The sequence below is a fragment of the Xenopus tropicalis genome, chromosome 1 (genome assembly GCF_000004195.4).
Source record: "Xenopus tropicalis strain Nigerian chromosome 1, UCB_Xtro_10.0, whole genome shotgun sequence".
Lineage (NCBI taxonomy): Eukaryota > Metazoa > Chordata > Amphibia > Anura > Pipidae > Xenopus > Xenopus tropicalis.
Window position 1 is genome coordinate 17,532,182 of NC_030677.2, and position 22,983 is coordinate 17,555,164.

Sequence of the window (22,983 nt, forward strand, 5' to 3'; positions counted from 1 at the left end):
AGGCAGGTATCTGAGAGATGTGCTTAAGAAAAATGGCCATGTTTTCTTCCCAGAATTCCAGCATTGTTGTGTTTCAATAGGGTGTTGTGCCAAATGCTATTGTGCTGCACCTGAAGCAATTGTGTCCAACTTGCCAAAATGACATCAGCACATCTTGCAAATCTGACAAAATTGCATGGAGGTCCATCTGGTGTCATTTCAGGTGTCTGGTGTGCGAGTGACACTGGCGCCCGATTGTTTAGGAACAAGTGTGCTGCACCCGCTGACACCAGACATGAAGGGAACCATAGAGCAAGTGTGTAGGACCCCAACTGCCATGCAGTCGTAAATGACCCCTTTAATATGGATGGGGCAATAGACTGGGAATGAACCAGTTACTCCTGTAGCAGTCACATGACTATATATTTATCCTTCACTTCTCATATTCACTGGGTCATTGCACATGATTTTGATTATGAATATTCTTTCCTAATTTCAGATCAGTTACGGCGCTACAGACCCGTTGCTCAGTGACAGAGTCGCCTTCCCATACTTTTTTCGGACAGTACAAAGTGTACACCATTATTATTTTGCTTTAAGCAAGTTATTGAAATATTTTGGTTGGACCTGGGTAGGAATTGTTACATCTGATGATGACGCCGGAGAGAGGGATCATCGGCTGCTGAGTAGATATTTCTCCAGTGATGGCATTTGTGTTGCATTCACCGTTAAGGTTAACATTAAAAAATCTTCATTTGATGAAGGATTAAAAGATGAACAGAAGAGTGTTACATCTCCTGCCAATGTGATTGTTCTTTGTGGGACAGTTGATATAAATATAGCACTAAGGTTAATTATCCTATTACATCAGATCGGTGATAAAACACTTGTCCTCACTGCTATGTGGGTGTCTCACAGTAACATTTTACAGTTTTGCATTGATATTTTCCCTGGCAGTTTAGTATTTGTCCCACATTTCCTAGATCCTATAAATATTTACAAGTTACAATTTATACAATTTGCAGCAGTCAGACACCCTTCCAAATACCCTGAAGATGTATTTCTTAAAAAAATGTGGGAATATGAATGTAGGCTTAACCCCTGCCCTGGAGAGCGGAGACTTACAGAACTTAAACATTTTAATGATACTTTCCATCCTCCTGGTGTATATCTCGCAGCTCTTACCATGACCCATGGGCTGAGACTTCTTCTTATTAACCAATCTAATGAAAAGAATGGAAAGGGCCACAGTTACAAACATCAGGTAAGTACAGATTATATTGTCTGATAGCAGAACACTTACCTTTAAGGTTACTTTGAGTCCTGGGTAATTGTCAAATCGCAGACTTTTTTGCAGTTGACCCCACCTCTGCTCAATCAGATCTCCATTCAATAAGCTGTTTTTGTAAAATGGAGCAAAATATAATAAGATTTAACTTTTCAGAACACATAAATTTGACATTTTGACTGGTTTTAAAGTTATTGGTTAATCCAGTTGCTGTTGCAGTTTGTGTATCAGTTGCACTTCTGGTTCTGACAGCTGATCCAATGTAGCACAAGCAGGCTGATCCACAGACTCCGAGAGGCAACTCTTGTTACTTTGCTTGTTAGTCAAAAAGACATAAACACTACTTTCAATGGCAATTACATTTACAATTAATAAAGTGAAAAATTTGAGGTATTTTCTTTTCTTCATTTTTTTAATAATGTCTTTATTTGCCCCAATAAGATTCATACAGAATAGAATGAAACATGCCAATACGGTTATGAGTAGGGTTACATAGGTAGTGGGTGGGGCCCACACACATTCTTTGACCTACCTCCAATAATCAAAATTAGTGATTCGCTAAACAGCGAAAATGAGAAAATAAAGGGAGCTATTGGGAGTACTAGAAGTCTAGTTAGAGAATATATACTATAATGGAATTGTGACTGACCTTGACCTTGCTTTAAACATAGATAAAAAAGGAGGTTATGTTCTCTGGTAGGATTTTCACCTTTTCAGTATAATATTACTGCTCTGGGTTTTTAATGATCTGAAACATGTACAAAAATACCCCCCCTATGCCTCCCTGTGACTGCTCAGCCCCTACATTGCAACCACCAACCCTAATCATTATTGCCCCAACATCATGGCCGTGTCCCTTACATTTCTGCCTTCACCCCTTTGTCTGGTTTGTGCCTCTGGCAGTGGTGGCTCCCTGCTCATCTGCTTTTTTTACTTTATTCATCTGGAACAGTGCTGTCCAACTGGCGGCCCGCGGGCCGCATGCGGCCCGCGACCCCCCTCTGTGTGGCCCCCCACCTGTCTGGCTGCTTTGAAGGCTTACTCTTGTGTAAGCTTTAAATGGTATCAGTACTGTGATTAACTGCCCCCTGCATGGTTCTCACCTCAGATTCAGGCTGTAATCAGGCTGTATTGTTTAAATATGTAATTCCCTGTGTTGTTCACACCTTTTAATCTCTGCATTGTTCACCCCCTGCAGTGTTCACACCTCAGGCTCAGGCTGTAATCACCCACATTGTTCCCCTGTTCACACCTCAAGAGCAGTAGAAACCCACAAATAATCCCTGCACACTACAAAAAGAACATATACTGAGGTTGTACTGCAATTAAAAAGTTTTTTAATATATAGTTATTGTGCAGACTGTAAGAGCAGTGCCAGTATTGTGTCACTGTAGGCTGCCTGTGTGTGCCATATACACAGGCATCATAGGGCAGGGAGAGTATGGCACACACAGGCAGGGTAGGGAAGGCAGAGTATGGCACACACAGGCAGAGTATGGCACACACAGGCCAAGTATGGCACAAACCAGGCAAGAATGGCAAACACAGTGAAAGTATGGCACACTCAGGCAGGGTAGGGAAGGCAGAGTATGGCACACACAGGCCAAGTATGGCACAAACCAGCCAAGTATGGCACACAGGCAGGGTAGGGAAGGCAGAGTATGGCACACACAGGCAGGGTAGGGAAGGCAGAGTATGGCACACACAGGCAGGGTAGGGCAGGCAGAGTATGGAAGGTTTTTGCTGTACTACAACCATTAATATGGGTATGGTCATGTGATAACATGGGTGTGGTTTCAAGTGGGTGCGGTTTTTAAAAAGGGGAGTGGTCAAAACTGGCTTACATTATCGGCCCTCCACCACGTAGTTCGGAAAAATTCCGGCCCTCGGTACAACAGAAGTTGGACAGCACTGATCTGGAACATCTTGGAGACCTGGCCTGGCAAACCCTGCTTGCCTTCTCATTGCAAGACATACCAGAGCCATTATTTATTGATGCTCAGTGGATCCCTTGCCTAGGCCTCCACACTCATTGTAACTAGTGATGAACAAATCTGTCCCAGAAATGGCAGGAAAATTCATGAAATGGCAAAAAATCCGCAAAATGCGTTTGTCGCACAACTTTTTTGTCACTGCTGGTCCCGATTCATGGGGTCCCTGTTGTAAAGGCTTTACTGGGGCCCTGTTGATCCCAGGCTCAGTGGACCTTCCACCTGGGTCAGCAGATGCAGCCAAAGAGGCAGACCCACCCTCCCTGTTAACCAATAAGACATATATGCAAAACTATAAACTGATACATGGGTCTTTGGCCAGTAACAGCACAGACTAAGGAAGTTGTAGGGTTTGAAGCCATAGGGGCATGTTAACCCTATGGGTCTCTACAAGTGGAAAAAAAAACCCATAGACCTTCTGCCAAATTGTGTCTTTGTGCCAGAAATAAAATAATTTTTTAAGCCTTTAGTGTTACAGAAACACCAGGTTAGGGACATGAGCAATGTAAACAACACTGGCTGCCTCCATGGCTTGTACAGATTATTTACATGCCAAATAAAGCAATGATCTTGGTTTTAAGGCCTGTTATAAAATTTCCAACATAAAATCAAACACTTTTTTTTCACTGCAATCAGTTGTACAGACTGGGCCATTGCCACTAAATGTTGTGTCCCTTGTACCTTCTAGTTACATCACTATCTGAAAAGAGTCACACTCACAGACACCGACAACCTGAGTTCTTATTTTGATGAAAATGGAGAATTTGTCACTCACTATGGGATTTATAACTTGTTCCTTAATGATTTTCCCTATGCCTTGTCTTGGGCACAAGTTGGAAAGTACACACCATGGGCTCCCCCAGACCAGAGACTTAATATAACAACAGAGGCAATAACATGGAACACATTAGACAACAAGGTAACAAATGGTTTCTTTTTCATTAATTCATTTCTGTATTTATAGAGAAAAATATCATACAAAGTAGCATGGGGTTAACTGTAACTTGTAATATCCTTATAATTTACTGTAGCAATTAAATTACCTTCAGCGTTCAAACTTATATGGCACAAAATTTTTCCCTACAATGCAGCATTTTTCTCAGTCAAGGGGGTGAATACATTAACTGAGCTGCGCCTACTGAAATTGCATCCGATATGCCACAATTGAAGCAACTACAGGTGTGGGATCCGTTATCTGGAAACCCGTTATCCAGAAAGTTCCAAATTACGTAAAGCCCATCTCCCATAGACTACATTATAAGCAAATAATTCTAATTTTTAAAAATGATTTCCTTTTTCTCTGTAATAATAAAACAGTACCTGTACTTGATCCCAACTAAGATATAATTACCCCTTATTGGGGGCAGAACAGCCCTATTGGGTTTATTTCATGGTTAAATGATTCCCTTTTCTCTGTAATAATAAAACAGTACCTGTACTTGATCCCAACTAAGATATAATTACCCCTTATTGGGGCAGAACAGCCCTATTGGGTTTATTTAATGGTTAAATGATTCCCTTTTCTCTGTAATAATAAAACAGTACCTGTACTTGATCCCAACTAAGATATAATTACCCCTTATTGGGGGCAGAACAGCCCTATTGGGTTTATTTAATGGTTAAATGATTCCCTTTTCTCTGTAATAATAAAACAGTACCTGTACTTGATCCCAACTAAGATATAATTACCCCTTATTGGGGGCAGAACAGCCCTATTGGGTTTATTTCATGGTTAAATGATTCCCTTTTCTCTGTAATAATAAAACAGTAATCAGTAAAACAATCATTTTTTGGTAGACTTAAGGTGTGGAGATCTAAATTACAGAAAGACACCTTATCCGGAAAACCCCAGGTCCCGAGCATTCTGGATAATGGGTCCCATACCTATACTTTAAAGAAGAGACCCCTGGTGCTACCAGCTGCTCCGGATGCATTGCATTGAATTGCATTGAATTAACTCTATATTTATCCTACTTTGATACATAACGTTTCTGGGGTCATTTTAAATTAAATTGGCAATGCATTGTGCATCCTAACCCTGATGTTCCACTGCCTCTGTGTATAAAGTTGTTGGAGTGCCAGTGTCACTGCTTCTCCTTGTGTAAAATGTGTTTGTTGTTCCTGTATCCAATGTACCGGAGTAACAATTTCTAACTTAGTTATGGGGAACAGAGTTCCTACTGTGTAATAAGCTTTGCTTCCTATCCAAACCCTATTTTAGTTGCTTTTAGGGCTCAACCTGTGACTCCCAAGCTCGTGTTGGACTACAGCTTCCAACCTTTGTCTAAAGTCAGGCTTGCTGCTTTGCTTTCACGAAAGGCACATCTGGAAAATGGGGAGTGGTTTGTCAGGGGCAGGAGCCAAGTGAGCGGGGGTTATATTTTGCTATATTATCAGGTGTCCATGGATTTTGTTCTGAAAATCTAGTGTATATATAGTTTATATAACTTTGTTGCTTTAAAGGGAACACTCATATGTTTGTATATAGGCAATACACTTTTTAGCCAGATGAAGAAAACGCATATCGCATGCTTTTTTGCTTTAAAATTGACGCGAAAAAAAAACCCAGCGCGATTCGCTAAAGTATTATCGTGTGTGTTAAGTCACATATCACTTGCGATAAATTTCACGCATGTTTCACGCAAGTAGTTTTACGAAAGTAATGGCGTGTATGGCTAATATGGTGTGCGTTTTTTCCGCATGCAGCGACTATTTGTGCGCGATGCATTGATTAGCGTGCGCTCTGTCAAATACCACATGAAAATAGTCTTCACGGCCTAAATAACGCAAGCAGCATCATGTCTAAATTAACGTAAGTATCCTTATAGTGAATCGTGCATTAAGATGAGGAAAATTAGACGTGATAAAATTGCTATAAATAGTGCTCGTTTCATTGCACCTTAGTGAATCGGCCCTCATTTCTGATACTAATTATATCCTCCAGCATATAAAAAAGACTTATTTGGATGCAGCCATCTTCTATAATATTTTCTATAGTATTTTAGGATCATTTTTCCTAGACAGTTCACGTATACATTATACACATATACAAATATGGATGCACCCAGGGCTGGATTTAACTTCTCGGTGCCCCGAGGCTGCCCCCCCCCCCGAGTGCGCATGCGCGATCGCGCGGCGCCCTCACCCCCCAAGTGCGCAATTGCACATTTAAGCTCCCATACGGAGCAGTGGGGAGAGGTCCCGACTGCTACGTATGGGAGCCAAATTTAAAAATTCTGTTACGGCGGGGCGGCATGCCGCCCCTAAACTTGTGCAGCCCTAGGCCCGGGCCTTTGTGGCCTTTCCACAAATCTGGGCCTGGATGCACTGAATCCAGGATTCTGCCTTTTTTAGCAGGGTTCGGATTCAGCCAAATCCACGGTCCTGGCCGAACCAAATCCTAATTAACGTGGGCACATGTAGGAGGCATCGGGCGGAATTTGCGGCAAGTGTTTTTCCGCTTGACAAAAATATCCACCCTACGCCCCGTCTGACATTAGCCTAAATATTCGCGTGAACACAGAAGTGAAAACATTTTTCATTTACCCCTTCCTGACCCTAATTAGCATATTCTAATTAGGATTCAGATTCGGTTCGGTATTCAGCCAAATCCCTTGGGATGGATTCGGGGGTTCTGCCGAACCCGAAAAACTGGGTTTGGCGCATCCCTAATACAAATGACAATAGACTTGACTATGGATAAAATAACTAATCAGGGAAGCATTATTATTATTTTCTCTGAAAAACTTACCTCTCAAGATAAAATTACGAAAGATCTACAGGAGCCTGTTTCCGATGTCCAAGGTGGTACAATTACTGCTCTCCTCAGGCTACAAGTCCTGGAATAAAAGACTTTCCAAAATCATACAAAATGGCAGACTTAATGACACATCAACTCCCAACCTAGACCAGTAACAGCAACATTTCTGGTTTACAGAGCAAAGCAATGATGGTTCAAGCGTACAAGAAAAACAACAACCTGGACATTGATGGAAAAAAAGATTCTCTTATTTCAAGTTTACTCTGTACTTCTCTCATAAAAACAAGAAAAGAAAATAATTATCTTCCAATGCCTACATTTATTCAAATTAAATATAGAATTTGCTGTCAACTATCCAGTGAAATTGAAAAAAAAAAATTCTTATCTCTGGAACACATACTGTACGTTCAACGACGCTCAACTCATTACTCAGATTAAGGAATGAGGATTTATATCATATTCAGAACTAAACATGGAAACTGCTCAGACTTTTAAACATCCTTCTAAGGAAAGAAGAAATAATTTTGTGTAGGGGACTGAAGGTTTAGTTACCCTTTATTAATGTCCCCCCCCCCCCCAAAGTTTAGACAATTAAGTGTGATCCTAATTAACTATTGGTAGATGTTTCCTTATCCAGATCTCTGGGGAGGGCGGATGGTATTTAGAGCCTGGGTGGAGGGTAGGCCCAGTAGGTGATGATAGTGTCAGGATAGTTTTGTAATTGAGTTAAGATCATGGTAGCTAGTGAGCAGCCTGAAGCTGTGCCAAGGAGAATTTAAAGGATTAGCTGCCATGGGTATAGCTCCTAGAGAGTAGGGACACAAGTGGACAGACCTATGGGTAGATGTATTTGTGCCTAGGTATCAACTGGAGGGCCCGTACTTGGGACTGGACACTTCTGAGTCAATGTACACATTGATTATTTACCACTGGCAGGTAAAAGCATTGTTAGAAACTTTGTACCTGAGTAAATGTTGAATAACTGTACTGTATCGATTTGTGATTGTCCCCTAAGAGATTGTTCTGCAATTTTGTGCATAAAGAGTTGTGATTTGTTTTAAAGAACCACTGACACTCACTGGACTTCATCAAACCTGAGAGTTATTTCCAAGAGATCAAGAGTCACCTGTTCATTCATTTGAATGGTAAGCAGGGAGTTTTCTGTAGGACTCAGCACCTCCATTTAACTACAGTCTTATAACTATACACGACACCCTCATAGTCAACAAGTAAAAGACCAACACTCACAACAAAGAGGAAGATCTAGATCTTGATCTCCCCATCTCTCTGGACAAAACAAGGAGGAACATATGATTTATTAATTGTCTTATTTCTTCTTTTTCATCATTCCTATCTATTCTCCTTTTACAAGCAGGAGAGGTTGAGTCATTCCCATGTTTCTGGTTATTAGTGGCTACGGATCCCCTTAGTTACTCTACTCATCTCTGAAAGAAGATCATTATTTTCTCTCATTGAAGTAAATGTAGTGTTGGGACTTGTATGTTAGGCTTCACAGTTTGTATTTCCTATTTTCACAATTTATCTCCGTGTTTGGATTTGTGATTTGTTAATGTTTACTTATTTTGTAAAATAAAAATTGGACAGGTTTGATCTATCGAGTACCATTGAGTCCTATAGAGGCCTAGAATAGTAGAGGAATAGAATAATCAGTGACAGCTTGACCTTGACACATTTTCAAGGACAAATGAATCCCCTTATTGTTTTCAGTTTCACCCTGCTTCAAGTGGAACTTAATCCCCTCACTGTTTTCTATTTTACACTTTTCAAGGGGAAGTTGTTTTCAGTTTCACCCAGTTTCATGTGAAACTTAAACACATTATTGTTTTCCAACAGTGCCAAAATGGCTGGTGGAGCCTTTCCTGTTTGGGAAAAACAGACAGGATTCATGGAAACAAATGTCCGAATTTTTCGAGTTTTAACAATGATTTCAACTCAAAAAATTCGGGATTTTCAAATATGAACTCAAATTTTGGTTCGAAAGATTCAAGCATTATCATGACATTTTATAAATACAGCAATGATTGCGTTTAATTCGAATTTATACTATGTTGAGTTTATATGACCTTCAAGGCCAGAATAAAACAAATGTTAGTAAAAGTGCCCCATAGAGTTGATTCTTGATTCTCAAGAGCACATTGTTTCCTCCCTTCACTAGAGCTGGCCAAATCAATGAGCATATATATAAAAAAAAAAAACATTCCTAGTGATACAATAAACAAATTACATTTTCAAATCTCTCCATTTAACCTTCACTCAATATGGATATTTACCTGAAATCAAAATGAAATACCTGAAAAAATAAAGGTATTTCCCAGATCAAACAGACTGTGGAATTCTATGGAATAGTAATGAGTGAATTTCCACATTTCGCCATTGGCGAATTGTTTCGTGAAAATTCACAGCGGAAAAAGAGGAACGCTTGCATCAATTTGGGCGCAGTCGCATTAAAATGGGTGCTGTTGTGTCAAAATAGGCACAGTTGTGTGAAAATAGATGTGGTTGTGGAAAAAAAAGATGCAGGCGACAAAAAAGTTATACAACAATTGCATTTCGCAAATTTTTCACAGTTACGCTAATTTTTCGTGTCTGGGAAGCGAAATGGGACAGATTCGCTCATCACTACTATTGAATAGAAGCTGAGCCTCTAATAACACCATATAAAAGACTTTCCTACAAACGATGGATGATCCAGCTAAAGTATAAATTCCAAATATCTTTTTAAACCTTTTCCATACATGTTTCAGCCTTTTCTAAAAGTCGTTTAACACAGATATTAGTCCCAACCCCTTATCTCTACTATGCAACGTGGAGGCTGATTTTTTTTAAAAACTGAGAGATCAGGAATAAAGATTCCGACATCTTTGCTACAGTATAATGTATGAAAAAGCTCAGAACTCTAAACTAACAGCAAAGTTTTGATATTTTTTTTATCATTTGTGGTCATGCAATCTTGAACACTTTTTACTTGCAAAAAGTAACATAATTCTAACCCCTCAATTAGCCATTGTAAATAATTAAACAATTTTTTTAAACCAAACAGAAATAGAAAGGCTCCGAGAATGACTAAGAGACTAGACAATTATCTATTTCTGGTCATGGCTTCAGTTTATAAATCAGTCTTTCAGAATTGAATAAAGATAAAAGTTCCATCCTTGAAAATATATGTTCCATTTGAACAATCTTTGTCTACAAAGTATAGATCTGGGTCTAAAAAAAAAAATTAATAAACTTTTGCAATTTTTTTTTAATCTAAATTCTGCAAATCATATCCAAATGATTCATGAACTTTTGGGTAATAATATGTATGAACATGAGTGCTTTTTGGTAAAGTGATTACACACATTTTATTACAAATGAATTTAGTTTTTGGAGTATTTGGAATTTTTTGGAGTATTTGGACAGACTGAAACTGGTTGTAAAAACTGTTTAATTACTTGTCAGGTAAATTCATTTTGTTTTCACTTGTCAGTCACATAACATACTGTATCTATCTCATTGTTAGAGTCTATATGTCTCTATAATGCACTCTTATGTACTTGTAAAGAGTGATTATGTCCCCTTGCAACCTCCTTATCTCTAGAGAAAACAACTCTCAGGGGCTGATTTAAGAATGCTCAAGCCTTTGGACTCAAACATTTGCAACTAAAATCACATGAAAGTTTCTAAGCTCTCATTGGTGTCTTCATTCGAATACCATATCTTTCAAAAAATGATTAATTAAACTGCCAGCTTGAGCATTCGTAATCAGCCCTTTATTTTAATTCTGTCATCCCTTTACCAGTTTAGTTGCAGTCTCTGCACTCTCTCCATCTCATTAATATCCTTCTTAAGGACTGGAGCCCAAAACTGCCCCCCATACTGAAGGTGAGGTCTCCTCAGAATCTTTAGATCTATCAGATTGTAGGAACTGCAGAGCAGGGACTTCCTTCCTACTGTGTATTTTACCCAATGGCACTTAATGGCTGTGTATTTATATTTTACTTTACTATCATTTATTAAGATGTTTTCTTCTCTGAAAATTGTACAGCACTGCATATCCTAGTAGCACTTTATACATTATGGGGCTGATTTACTAAGACACGAATTCAAATCCGAATTGGAAAAATTCAGATTGGAAAACAAACATTTTGCGACTTTTTCGTATTTTTGCGATTTTTTTGGCGCCTTTACGACTTTTCGCAAATTGTCGCGATTTTTTCGTTACCAATACGATTTGCGCGAAAAAACGCAAGTTTTTTGTAGCCATTACAATTCGCTCGTATCTTGTCGCAACTTTTTCGTATTGAGCGCTCGTAAGCGGCGGGCGAAACTTTCAGACTTAGCATGATTTTGGAAGCCTCCCATAGGACTCAATGGCACCCTGCAGCTCCAACCTGGCTCAATAAAAGTCACCATACTGAAGTTTGAATGAATCCAAACGCTACGAAAAAATCGCAACATTTTGCGCAACTTTCGGAATGGCTAAGAAAAAGGCGCGACTTTTCGCGCAAGTTTTAACGCTATGAAAAAATCGCCAGATTTTGCGCAACATTCGGAATGGCAACGTAAATGTATACACATATACAAAGAGGGAAAATTAAGTTTTCATCCCTGGATTCAATGCAAGAGCATTTCATCACTCATCACCAAGATGGTTAATGATTAACCAAGGGGAAAAGACAATTGTCCATAAAATTCTCATAAACTTTAGATTATTATTTCAAATTTTTTGAAGAGATGTACTGTTTCATACATATTTTTACCTGAAAATGTTATCTTTTTTTAAGATTCCAAAATCTAAGTGTTCAAAAAGCTGCCTCCCAGGATACAGAATGGCCCCGGGACCTTCAATCCACGCCTGCTGTTATTTTTGTGTCCAGTGTTCTGAGGGAGAGATCTCCAGTAAAACTGGTATTGATTTGTGTCTACAGTGTTCTGTGAATTGTAAATATACATAAATAGTGTTGTTTTTACGGCTCTAATATATTCCATGAATTGATCCAAATTTAAAGGCAGCAAGTAAGCTGACCGTACACTGTGGAGCATATTTATTCACAGTCGATCATCAGGTAGGTAGTAATGAAAGTAAGAAAGTGCACAAAAGATGTGTAAGTATATCCGTATTGGCATAAGAATCTTTGTATATAACGCAGAGGCACTGATGTTGCAGGCATTCAGAGCTTTACACTTGTGCTTCCCTTGTAGCGCATAACCCTACATTCTGAGTGGATATAACAGGAAAAGTGTTGCTTTACCAAAAAAGATGCTACAAAAATCATCTTCTTCCCCCGTCAAGCCCCCTCTGCTGAGCCTCTATACAAATCCCTGCACTTGTTACCTATCAATTCTCGTATCACAGTTAAACTCTTGACTTTTACCAACAAAGATTATTTTTAATAATTTCTGACCCAATGCCCAACAAATCCTCATCTTCAGGTTCTTTCCCAACTGACCACTTCATTTCTCTAATGACCTTAGACATTTCCGCTTCCTATAAACCTTATTACATGCACACCTACATAATTGCACTACAGTAGCTCCCTACCGGAGGAATTCATTCCCACCAACATCACACAATACACCACCTTACAAAGTGCCCTTAAACCCACCTCCTCCATCAGACTTAAGGTGGCCATACACGGGCCAACTTTAGCTGCCGATATCGGTCCCTTGGACCGATTCGGCAGCTAATCGGCCCGTGTATGGGGAGAGCAGAGCGGCCTGGCCGACCGATATCTGGCCTGAAATTGGCCAGATCTCGATCGGCCAGGTTAGAAAATCTGGTCGGATCGGGGACCGCATCGGCTCGTTGATGCGGTCCCCGATCCGACTGCCCCATTGCCGCCCACATAATCCGATCGTCTGGCCCCAGGGCCAAACGATCGGATTATTATTTTTTTTACCTAAATGGTCCCCGATATCACCCACCCGTAGGTGGGGATATCGGGGGAAGATCCGCTCGCTTGGCGACATCGCCAAGCGAGCGGATCTGCTCGTGTATGGCCACCTTTATACATTAACCAATTAACCTCTTGCAGCTCCTTTACATAAGTAATCAGTTTACACAATGTACACTAGTACAAATTATTTTCTGAGATGCTGGCCATTAAGAGAGCAAGCAAGGCAGCCATTTCTCTTAATCTATAAATATTGGCATTACTTCTTTGATTTGGAAATGTACAGACACTAGAGCACATTGGCTGGGACACCCCATTACTATGCACCCAGTTACACCCCTGCTCATTAATTGCTTGTAAAATCAGAGGCAAGTGCAAAGCTAAGGAATCAGGGTTCCATTTACTCTTACACTCCCCCTCACCCACAGTACTGTGTCATTCACTCGGGTTCAAAGTAATTTTAGGTTTTAACAGGGATGGTAACACCCTAAGGGACTACTAATATAATTTTACTTCAGCGAGTGAAAATTATTGCCTGTAATGTGGACAGAGTAAAAAATGTAAATTTGTTGAGATCTTTTTGCTTTTCCACTAATTAACTTACATCCAATAGATCATCAGCAAAACTTGTAACTGTGGATAAAGACTTTGAAATAGATGTATTAATTAGGTGAGTTTTGCCTTTGGACAGGGATTGTTGGAATAACAGATTTAGAAGTATCATATTTTACCAACAGCAGCAGTAATAATATCCTCTGGGAAGGGACTGGGGCTGTGGGATAGCAGGTATAGTAGGGAGAGATGGTGCCTATAGTAGCAGTGGGGGGATAATATCCTCTGGGAAGGGACTGGGGCTGTGGGATAGCAGGTATAGTAGGGAGAGATGGTGCCTATAGTAGCAGTGGGATAATAGCCTCTGGGAAGGGACTGGGGCTGTGGGATAGCAGGTATAGTAGGGAGAGATGGTGCCTATAGTAGCAGTGGGGGGGATAATAGCCTCTGGGAAGGGACTGGGGCTGTGGGATAGCAGGTATAGTAGGGAGAGATGGTGCCTATAGTAGCAGTGGGGGGGATAATAGCCTCTGGGAAGGGACTGGGGCTGTGGGATAGCAGATATAGTAGGGAGAGATGGTGCCTATAGTAGCAGTGGGGGGATAATAGCCTCTGGGAAGGGACTGGGGCTGTGGGATAGCAGGTATAGTAGGGAGAGATGGTGCCTATAGTAGCAGTGGGATAATAGCCTCTGGGAAGGGACTGGGGCTGTGGGATAGCAGGTATAGTAGGGAGAGATGGTGCCTATAGTAGCAGTGGGGGGATAATAGCCTCTGGGAAGGGACTGTGGATGTGCGATAGCAGGTATAGTAGGAAAAAATGCATTTAAAGAATATTTAACCCCTAATTTTTATTTTTTGTTTAGACAGTCCAAACTGCATCAGCTGCTCAGGCATGGAATGGCCCAATAAGGAAAAAACTCAATGCATTCCAAAAAAAGAAGACTTTCTTTCTTACACTACTGATGTAATTTCAATAGTTTTGTCATCAATATCAGTTCTCTTTTTGCTTATAACATTTTTGATACTGGGAGTGTTTATAAAATACAGTGACACCCCCATTGTGAGAGCCAACAACAGAAGTCTCAGTTTCCTCCTCCTTGTCTCCATCAAGCTGAGTTTCCTCAGTGTGTTTCTGTTCCTCGGTCGCCCTGGGGATATAACCTGCCGGCTGCGTAACATCACTTATGGAATCGCCTTCTCCATAGCCGTCTCTTCTCTCCTGGCCAAGACTATCATGGTTTATATTGCTTTCAAATCCACCAAGCCAGGGAGCTCATGGGGAAAATGGATGGGAGTGAAACTGTCCAAATCTGTAGTCTTGGTCTTTTCATCCATTCAAATAATAATCTGCATTACTTGGTTGGCCATTTCTCCTCCCTTTCAGGAACTGGACATTCACACTTACCCTGGAACCATCATCATTCAGTGCAATGAGGGCTCAGCTCTTGGCTTTTACTCAGTTATTGGGTATATGGGGCTTCTGGCAGCTGTTAGTTTTGTTTTAGCATTTTTAGCTCGGAGCTTACCGGACAGTTTTAATGAGGCCAAGTACATCACTTTCAGCATGCTGCTCTTCTGCAGTGTTTGGATCACAATGATCCCGGCCTATCTGAGCACCAAAGGCAAAAACACTGTGTGTGTGGAGATATTTGCCATTGTGACCTCAAGTGCTGGACTTTTAGGCTGTATATTTCTGCCAAAATGTTACATTATTTTGTTTAGACCCGAAATGAACGTCAGATCCCAGTTGTTTGGAAACAAATCCAGATAATTATCTTTGTTTCAAATAGTAGCCAGTCCCACGCTCCTTTAATAAACATTGCATTACATATATAGATCATAACAGTTACAAAGGCCAGAACAAACTGCTGTATGTACATGGTATTCTTAATTACTTGTATAATTTATATGATTCCCCAGCATTTAAAGCCTTAGGGGTATTTCAGTCACAGACATCCAGTCACAATGGTTCCATGATTCCCATGGAGGCAGGTGTTACATTTTTCAATGTACAAGAATGTAGTATGTAGTACTGTTGGACAAGTGTGAATTGTTGTGAAACATCGGAGGTAAGGATTTTAATGCAGCTTTAACATACCTGAGTAAAGAGCCCTAGAAGCTTTCTCTAATTGCAGCTGCCATTTCAACTTGGTGTTCATGGCTTCCTGTTTGCAGTGTAGCCCTTATAGCTCACATCACACATTCCTAAGGGCGGGAGCAGGAGAGAGGAGAGAACTGGGCAGACTCTGGCCCAGGAATGAAGGCTTTTTCTGAAAGAGGAAGTCAGATACCCAAGAAGGAGACATGAAATCCTGTGTTTCTTTTGATAGAGGACTCATTATTATACATGCTTATGTCTTTACATAGACCTTTCTGATAAGGCTTACTTAGTTTTTACCTTTCCTTCTCCTATAAGGGTCTCCAACTAATTTAGTTAAGGGAAGAAGTACTGTTCAAGGACTTAAAAGCCTCTGCCAGTAGTTAATTGGCCAACTAAGGGTAGAATAAATGGTGGCGTGCACCATAGCCTCCAAAGGCTTACTCTACATCAGCTTGTCTTCTTCTGCATGGCATTTCTCTGTAAGGGCCTGCTCAGCTCTATGGTTTTCTAATAGGGGCCGAGGAGGAAGCTTGAGTAAAAGAAGCTTGACCTTAATAAGTTCTATATTTGGGCATTGAACCTATGTGTGTATTTATTTTAAATGTTCATCTCCAGTGAGATGATGGCATGAGCCTGCGAAAAGGCACACCGACGCAATGACGTTGCCCCCATTGGCACCACCATCTTTAATTTTATGAAAAAGTGAAGCGTTCCTAAATGGAGAGCTCCTAACATTCTCGTTTGCTGTATTTACCAACTGCAAAATTCCTTAATGAGCCTCCCCCGATTGTCTCTCTGTGCAGTCTACTTTAAAGTCAATAATGGATTATATAAAGTAAGTCTGGCAATTAATTAGTTTCAAATACTAATGGAATTAATATGGATTAATTTGTGCATTTTATTGATACATGAGCACATAATTTCATTCATAGAAAGTGCACAGTAAATTAAAACATTATTTTTAAATGAGTGATTGATTACCCAGTCCCCAGATGCAGTCAAAATGTGGACCCCCAAGGAACTCTATTCTACTGTAACTGGGGAAATGCTCTGACGCTCTACTTTGTACATTGCTCTATGAGGGTGCGATGTTGGGGTAAGATCTTGTTTCCTTAGCCGATTCACATGGAATCACCTCTGAGCCTTCAACTAAGGCAGGAAGTGCAGGAAGAAGATCTCCCGTGCGCCAGGATTTCACTCTTCCCTTAGAAAAAAAATCCAGTGTGCAGGTAGTTTCAATGTAGCACTATCTTTCCACTGTAGGAGATCAGAGGGTTCTTCCTCCAGTTCTATCCCTCAGCTTTTGACATTATTCAACCCTTTTATTGGCAGGGGAGGGATCTGATTAGCTAGAAGGCAGGAGAAACATCTGAGAAACAGGACCCAGGGAGACCCTGGTTTTGGTGTCCAAGTTACAGGGTGGGCAACAGAAGCTAAAAAAACATCCCCAGCTGCAACGCCCAGGCAGATAAAGAAAGACTTCAAGGAAAGTATAGAGGATTCTTCAACTGCCCATTCTGACCTTAGTCAGAAGGTGAGGCCTAAAGCTCTAGGTGTACAGATAGAGTCCATCTTGTTCTCTGCCAAACTGTTAGATGGCATGTCATTGAACACCAGTGTGTAAGCCCCTGTGAGTGAACCACCAAAGGAAGGGTACTGGAAAAGGTACAAGTTTGCAGCCAATGGCTGAGAACAGGTCCTGTTTTTGTGACTTCTACTTGGGAGCAACTGCCAATTCCAAGGAGAATAGTATGGCTACCTTGGTTAAAAAAACATGTGGGAAGGGATATATTGCATCAGACTAAAATTTGCAATTAACCCTTCCTTTCCTAGGTGTGCCATTGAGTCAATTACCTGAAAAATGTGCTGGGGCTAGTAATACTGGTACCTGCCTCCAAAGTGTGGAGCATCCTTTTTTGGGTTGTTTCACCAATATAATCCACAGGATCATTTTCATAATAAATTAATAATACATTTTTCGTTTTGTTGCAAAACCAACTGCAATTATTATACAACTGAATATTTACAATACTTATAATATCATTATATGGAAATGGCTTCCCTTGTATGTTTTATATTGATTCATGAGACAATAACATTTTTGCATACAAAGTAAGTACAATAAATCAGATCATTTTTTTAACTTAGTAAATTTGCTGACCAGAAATACTTTTGTAACATTTCTAGAATAGAGTAACAATCCCTCAGGTGCCTGTGCCTATATTCAGGATACTATGGAAACCCTCACTGTGTTCCCAATAAAATGAGCGCCGGATTAGCCAGTCCCCTTACCCTGTTGTAAAGATGCAGCCGAATCCTGCAGCCACTATGGGTCCCTGTGTTACTGACTGTAACTGGGGAAATGCTCTGACCCTCTGCCTTGTACTGGGGTACATTGCTCTATGTCAGGGTGCGATGCTGGGGGGCACAACTGCATCTCATCGTATTAAAGTGCTGATCTATCTGTCAGTCCTGTGTGTGGGACCCTGCAGTTCTGTGGTGCTACCCATTAATCCTGCCTGCCAGTTAAAGAGTGCAGAAACATTGGAAGAATATGAATATATACAAGAAGGGGACATTCTGATTGGCGGAGTGATGACTCTGAATATGTATGGTTTTATTACCCAAAAAAATAGCCTGAAGTTCTCTTGTCGAATGTAAGTTACATCTCTTGAAAATGAAGTTTGGGATTTAACTAGGGGTTTAATGGTAAACTGAATTCTGGTGGGGGCAGGAATACAAGGCCCCAATGCCCCAAAACAAAAAATGCTTTGTGGTGTTGCAGGTCCCTCTCATGCTCCCTGTATAGAGCAACAGACCCAGTCCCCCCCCCCCTGCAGCTGCAGCGTCTGCTTCCCCTATAGTTACACACTGACAGCACCAGATTTATACAGTATTATTCTGAAATGCACAAATGGCAGTAAACACAATATCAGTTTTATATCAGCCTGTCTGTATATGTGAATGGGAAGATATAAATATATATATAATGATCTATTATGCGATAGGCATTAAATAAATTGTTCTTTATTATTACATTTCTGTATATATTTTAGATTATAAGACCAGCTGCCATTTTGTATGGTAATGTCACAAAGACACAGGGCAGTGTGTATTTAGGCTGTCAGTGACATCAATGGAGTGGGACAGTTGAGAAGAAGCTGATAAGAATTCACTTTATAACCAAATAGAAAAAAAAAAAAGATCATGATCTCAACAGTTATTAGACGGTGTATTTTTACTTATGGATTTGTTGCAGTTTTGATTACGGAAAGGCCATCTCCAATAGACTCCATTATAAGCAAATAATTCCAATTTTTAAAAATGAAAAAATGAATTTTTAAATGAATTTTAGCAGGCTTAGGTTATGGAGATCCAAATTACTGAAAGATCGCTTATCCGGAAAACCCCAGGTCCTCAGCATTCTGGATAACAGGTCCCATACCTGTATAATAAATGGCAAAAAAATCATACATTTGTGCAGCAAATATGAATTGTGAAAAAAAACCACAACCTTTAGTAAATCTGTCCCAAAAGTTGATTAATAAAAATTTCCCTAAATATCTGTATACATGAGCAGTGACACAAAATCATTTATATTCAAACTCACTGGCACACACTGCACATAGCCTTATTTCATCTGAATCAATTCAATGTCAGGTTGATTAAAAGTTTAGTAATTGCATTTTAGCTGTGATGATAATTTTTGATATATGGTGATATTTTGTTTCATTTTCCCACCCAGGATAACTGCAAAGAGTTACAGACATTTAGTAGATTTTCTGTTTGTAATAGAGGAGATGAACAAGAATCGGGGCCATTTATCTAACCTGACTCTGGGATTCCATATATCTGATTCCTGTGGAAATGAGATGCAGGCAGTAAAGAGTGTGCTACAGATATTATCTGGTACCAGGGAGCCGGTTCCTAATTACTCCTGTGCGGGAAAGAGAAACATTGCTGGATTTATTGGGGATCTTAACTCAGGAACTACAGTGCCCATAGCCCAGATTCTGAGTGTACTTGGCTATTCACAGGTAAGGGAACCTGCAGTGCACTCTAATATCAATACTAGGGTTCTGTCTGCAAAACCACAGAAGCATTTGCTGTTTAGCAGCACTTTGTACAAGGTGTGTTACTGTCTTTCTTGAACAGAGGTGCAGCTTTAGACATGTGGCCCCCACCTCTGCGCAGTCAGCCCCACCGCTACCCACAGCAGCCGCCGGATCACAGTCGGCACTCCAGATGGGGAAACATTAGTACTTTTCTAAGAAAATCCACCTATCAAGCACTCTGGCCCGGCATCAGTAGGGAGCACCCACTGCAGGCAGCCATGTTAGGGAAGATATATGTACATACAGTATACAGGGCAGCTGTGGCAGTGAATGGTTTAATCCTTTTGCCATCTCCTGAGGGCTGCGTCACTGAGTACTGTGCATAGATACGCAAGGTGCACTTCCAATTTTATGCAGAACCATAAAGCTTTTGGAACTTGGCATTCATGCTGCCATCACATTTATAATGTGTGACAAACAATGTTTTATTCAAACAAAGCATTTATGACTGCCAGTGCAGTGAGCAAAGTGCATTTTTGAGTGTCATTGCCATGTTTTTTTTCCTATAATGCAGTGTTTTTTTCTTATAACTCTAGTGTTGTTACGCACGGCAGGGGACGTAGTACCTGACACAATTGCACTTGCAATTCGTATGCAGTTGCACTGAAGTTGGTTTGACGTCATTTCCAGTATTTCATGTATGAGTGCTGTGTGCAGCCTAATTTTTAAGTTGCACCAAGTGAATTAGGGCTCTTAGAGATCCCTGATCCCTCTGCGTCAACATTGCTATATTCAAAACTTGCATCAAAATGTGCTTTTTGCACTTTTATATAGTTGTTCTTGGAGCCACTTATACCTTCCTGCCTTCCATTCAGAACTGTGAGTGCTACTGTGAGCTAGCGATAGGCAGGTATGTGCCTCAGTGAAATGCCTATATTTTTTCCCCAGAATTTTAGCTTCATTGTGGTTCAAAAGGCAGTGTTGAACATGATGCAATTATTTCCAATTCCCCAATACTTCATCAACTGCACATATTTTGTAAATCTGATGAAAATGCAGGAAGATCCACCTGGCATCATTTCAGGTGTTCAGAGTGACACCTGCGCCCAATTGTTTAGGAACCATTTTGGATGACTGCAAGTGCAGTTGTAAATGAGATGGGGCAATAGACTGGGTATGAACCAGTTACTCCTGTAGCAGTCACATGACTATATATTTATCCTTCACTTCTCATATTCACTGGGTCATTGCACATGATTTTGATTATGAATATTCTTTCCTAATTTCAGATCAGTTACGGCGCTACAGACCCGTTGCTCAGTGACAGAGTCGCCTTCCCATACTTTTTTCGGACAGTACAAAGTGTGCAACATCATTATTTTGCTTTAAGCAAGTTATTGAAATATTTTGGTTGGACCTGGGTAGGAATTGTTACATCTGATGATGACGCCGGAAAGAGGGATCATCAACTGCTGAGTAGATATTTCTCCAGTGATGGCATTTGTGTTGCATTCACCACTGCGTTCAACATTAAAATAGTTGATAAAAAATCAAGGGATAAACTAGATCAGCAGATTGTTAACATGTCTGTCAAGCTGATTGTTCTTTGTGGGACAGTTGAACAAACCATGCTGATAGAGTTAGCTGGTCTACTATTTAAGGGTCGTGATTTAACATTTGTCCTCACTTCTTTGTGGCCATCTTACAGTGACTTTTTGAAATTAACCAGTAATGTGTTCCATGGCAGTTTAGTATTTGCCCCACATTTCCTAGACCCTGCAAATATGTACAAGTTAAAGTTTAAACAATTTGCAGCAGACAGACACCCTTCCAAATACCCTGAAGATGTATTTCTTAAAAGAATGTTGCAAGGTGAATGTATTGCAAATGTGCTTAATTTATGCTTTGCAGAGCAGCGACTTACAGATCTTGATGGTTTTAATCATACTTTCCATCCTCCTGGTGTATATCTCGCAGCTCTTACCATGACCCATGGGCTGAGACTTCTTCTTATTAACCAATCTAATGAAAAGAATGGAAAGGGCCACAGTTACAAACATCAGGTAAGTACAGATTATATTATCTGATAGCAGAACACTTACCTGTAGGGTTAGTTAGGATTATTTCCTTTAGCAACAATATTTTAGCAAACCCTGTGTATATTTTACAAACAATAATAGTGTTTATTATTGGTCCAGCTCATTGAAACACTGAGATCTCACTGCAAGCAGTTGTACAGACTGGGCCATTGCCACTAAATGTTGTGTCCCTTGTACCTTCTAGTTACATCACTATCTGAAAAGAGTCACACTCACAGACACCGACAACCTGAGTTCTTATTTTGATGAAAATGGAGAATTTGTCTCTCACTATGGGATTAATAACTTGATCAAACACTCCCGTTCCTTGTCTCAGACACAAGTTGGAAAGTACACACCATGGGCTCCACCAGATCAGAGACTTAATATAACAACAGAGGCAATAACATGGAACACATTTGAAAACAAGGTAACAAATGGTCTCTTTTCTCTTTTGTTCTCAAAGGAACGTAGGTGCAAAAATGTGATTTTTCAAAACAATTTGTATACAGAATATTCTTTTATTAGAGAAAAAAAACACACAACGTAAGACACAGTGTAAACTGTGAACCGTAACTTGAAATATCCTTATAATTAACTGTAGCAATTAAAAAACCTTCAACAGAAAGCAGCATCAGGACAATAAACTTTAAGTTTATTAACCCGTCAGCATTGTGCTGCAGGTTCTAAGACATTAATCAAGTCTTAATTAAAGCCCTAGGACTTAAAAATAATTTGACGTGTTAATAAACTAAGTGTTAGGAATACTGGGGGCACAAGTGCAGGAGTGCACCCCTTAGTGCTCACTTACACACCAGTTGTTGATGCTCTCTGCCGAATAAAATATCCACCACTGAGTGGAGAAAGCATCATCAGGAGGTGGAGCTAAGCCCTGGCTGGGTAAGTTGAAGTTTTTTCCCCCGAGTATTTTTTCTGAAATCTGGTACCTAAAAGCTGCTGATTTTTTTATTAAAAAAAAAAGCTTCAACTACAGAGGTATTTTTGCCCAAAACCTCACATGAGTTCCTTTATGATTGCAAGAGACAAAAGGCTTAAATAATAACAACTTTGTCCCCCTATGTTTTAAAAATATAAGACTCCATCTGCACCCTGTATTTTTTCCAAATATACTTTTATACAGTACCAAAAAGTGTTACTATTCACAGGATTTTATGCTAAAAAAAAATGTAGGATATGCTTTAATAGAATATCTAATGTTTTGGTCCCCCATAGGGCAATGATTGACAGCAATGAATGTATTTGTGCACAATGTAAATTTG

The 22,983-nt window shown here is 40.1% G+C and overlaps 1 protein-coding gene across 1 annotated transcript; it reads left to right on the forward strand.

Annotated features, from left to right (window-relative positions):
• Positions 1–1,165: 1,165 nt before the first annotated feature.
• LOC108645668 (vomeronasal type-2 receptor 26) lies at positions 1,166–15,024 on the forward strand (the record flags this gene model as incomplete). The annotated part of the gene is made up of 3 exons (XM_018090905.1): positions 1,166–1,243; positions 3,947–4,098; positions 14,517–15,024. Coding segments are annotated over exons 1-3 (738 nt in total), but the record flags the coding sequence as incomplete, so codon positions are not given.
• Positions 15,025–22,983: the final 7,959 nt, after the last annotated feature.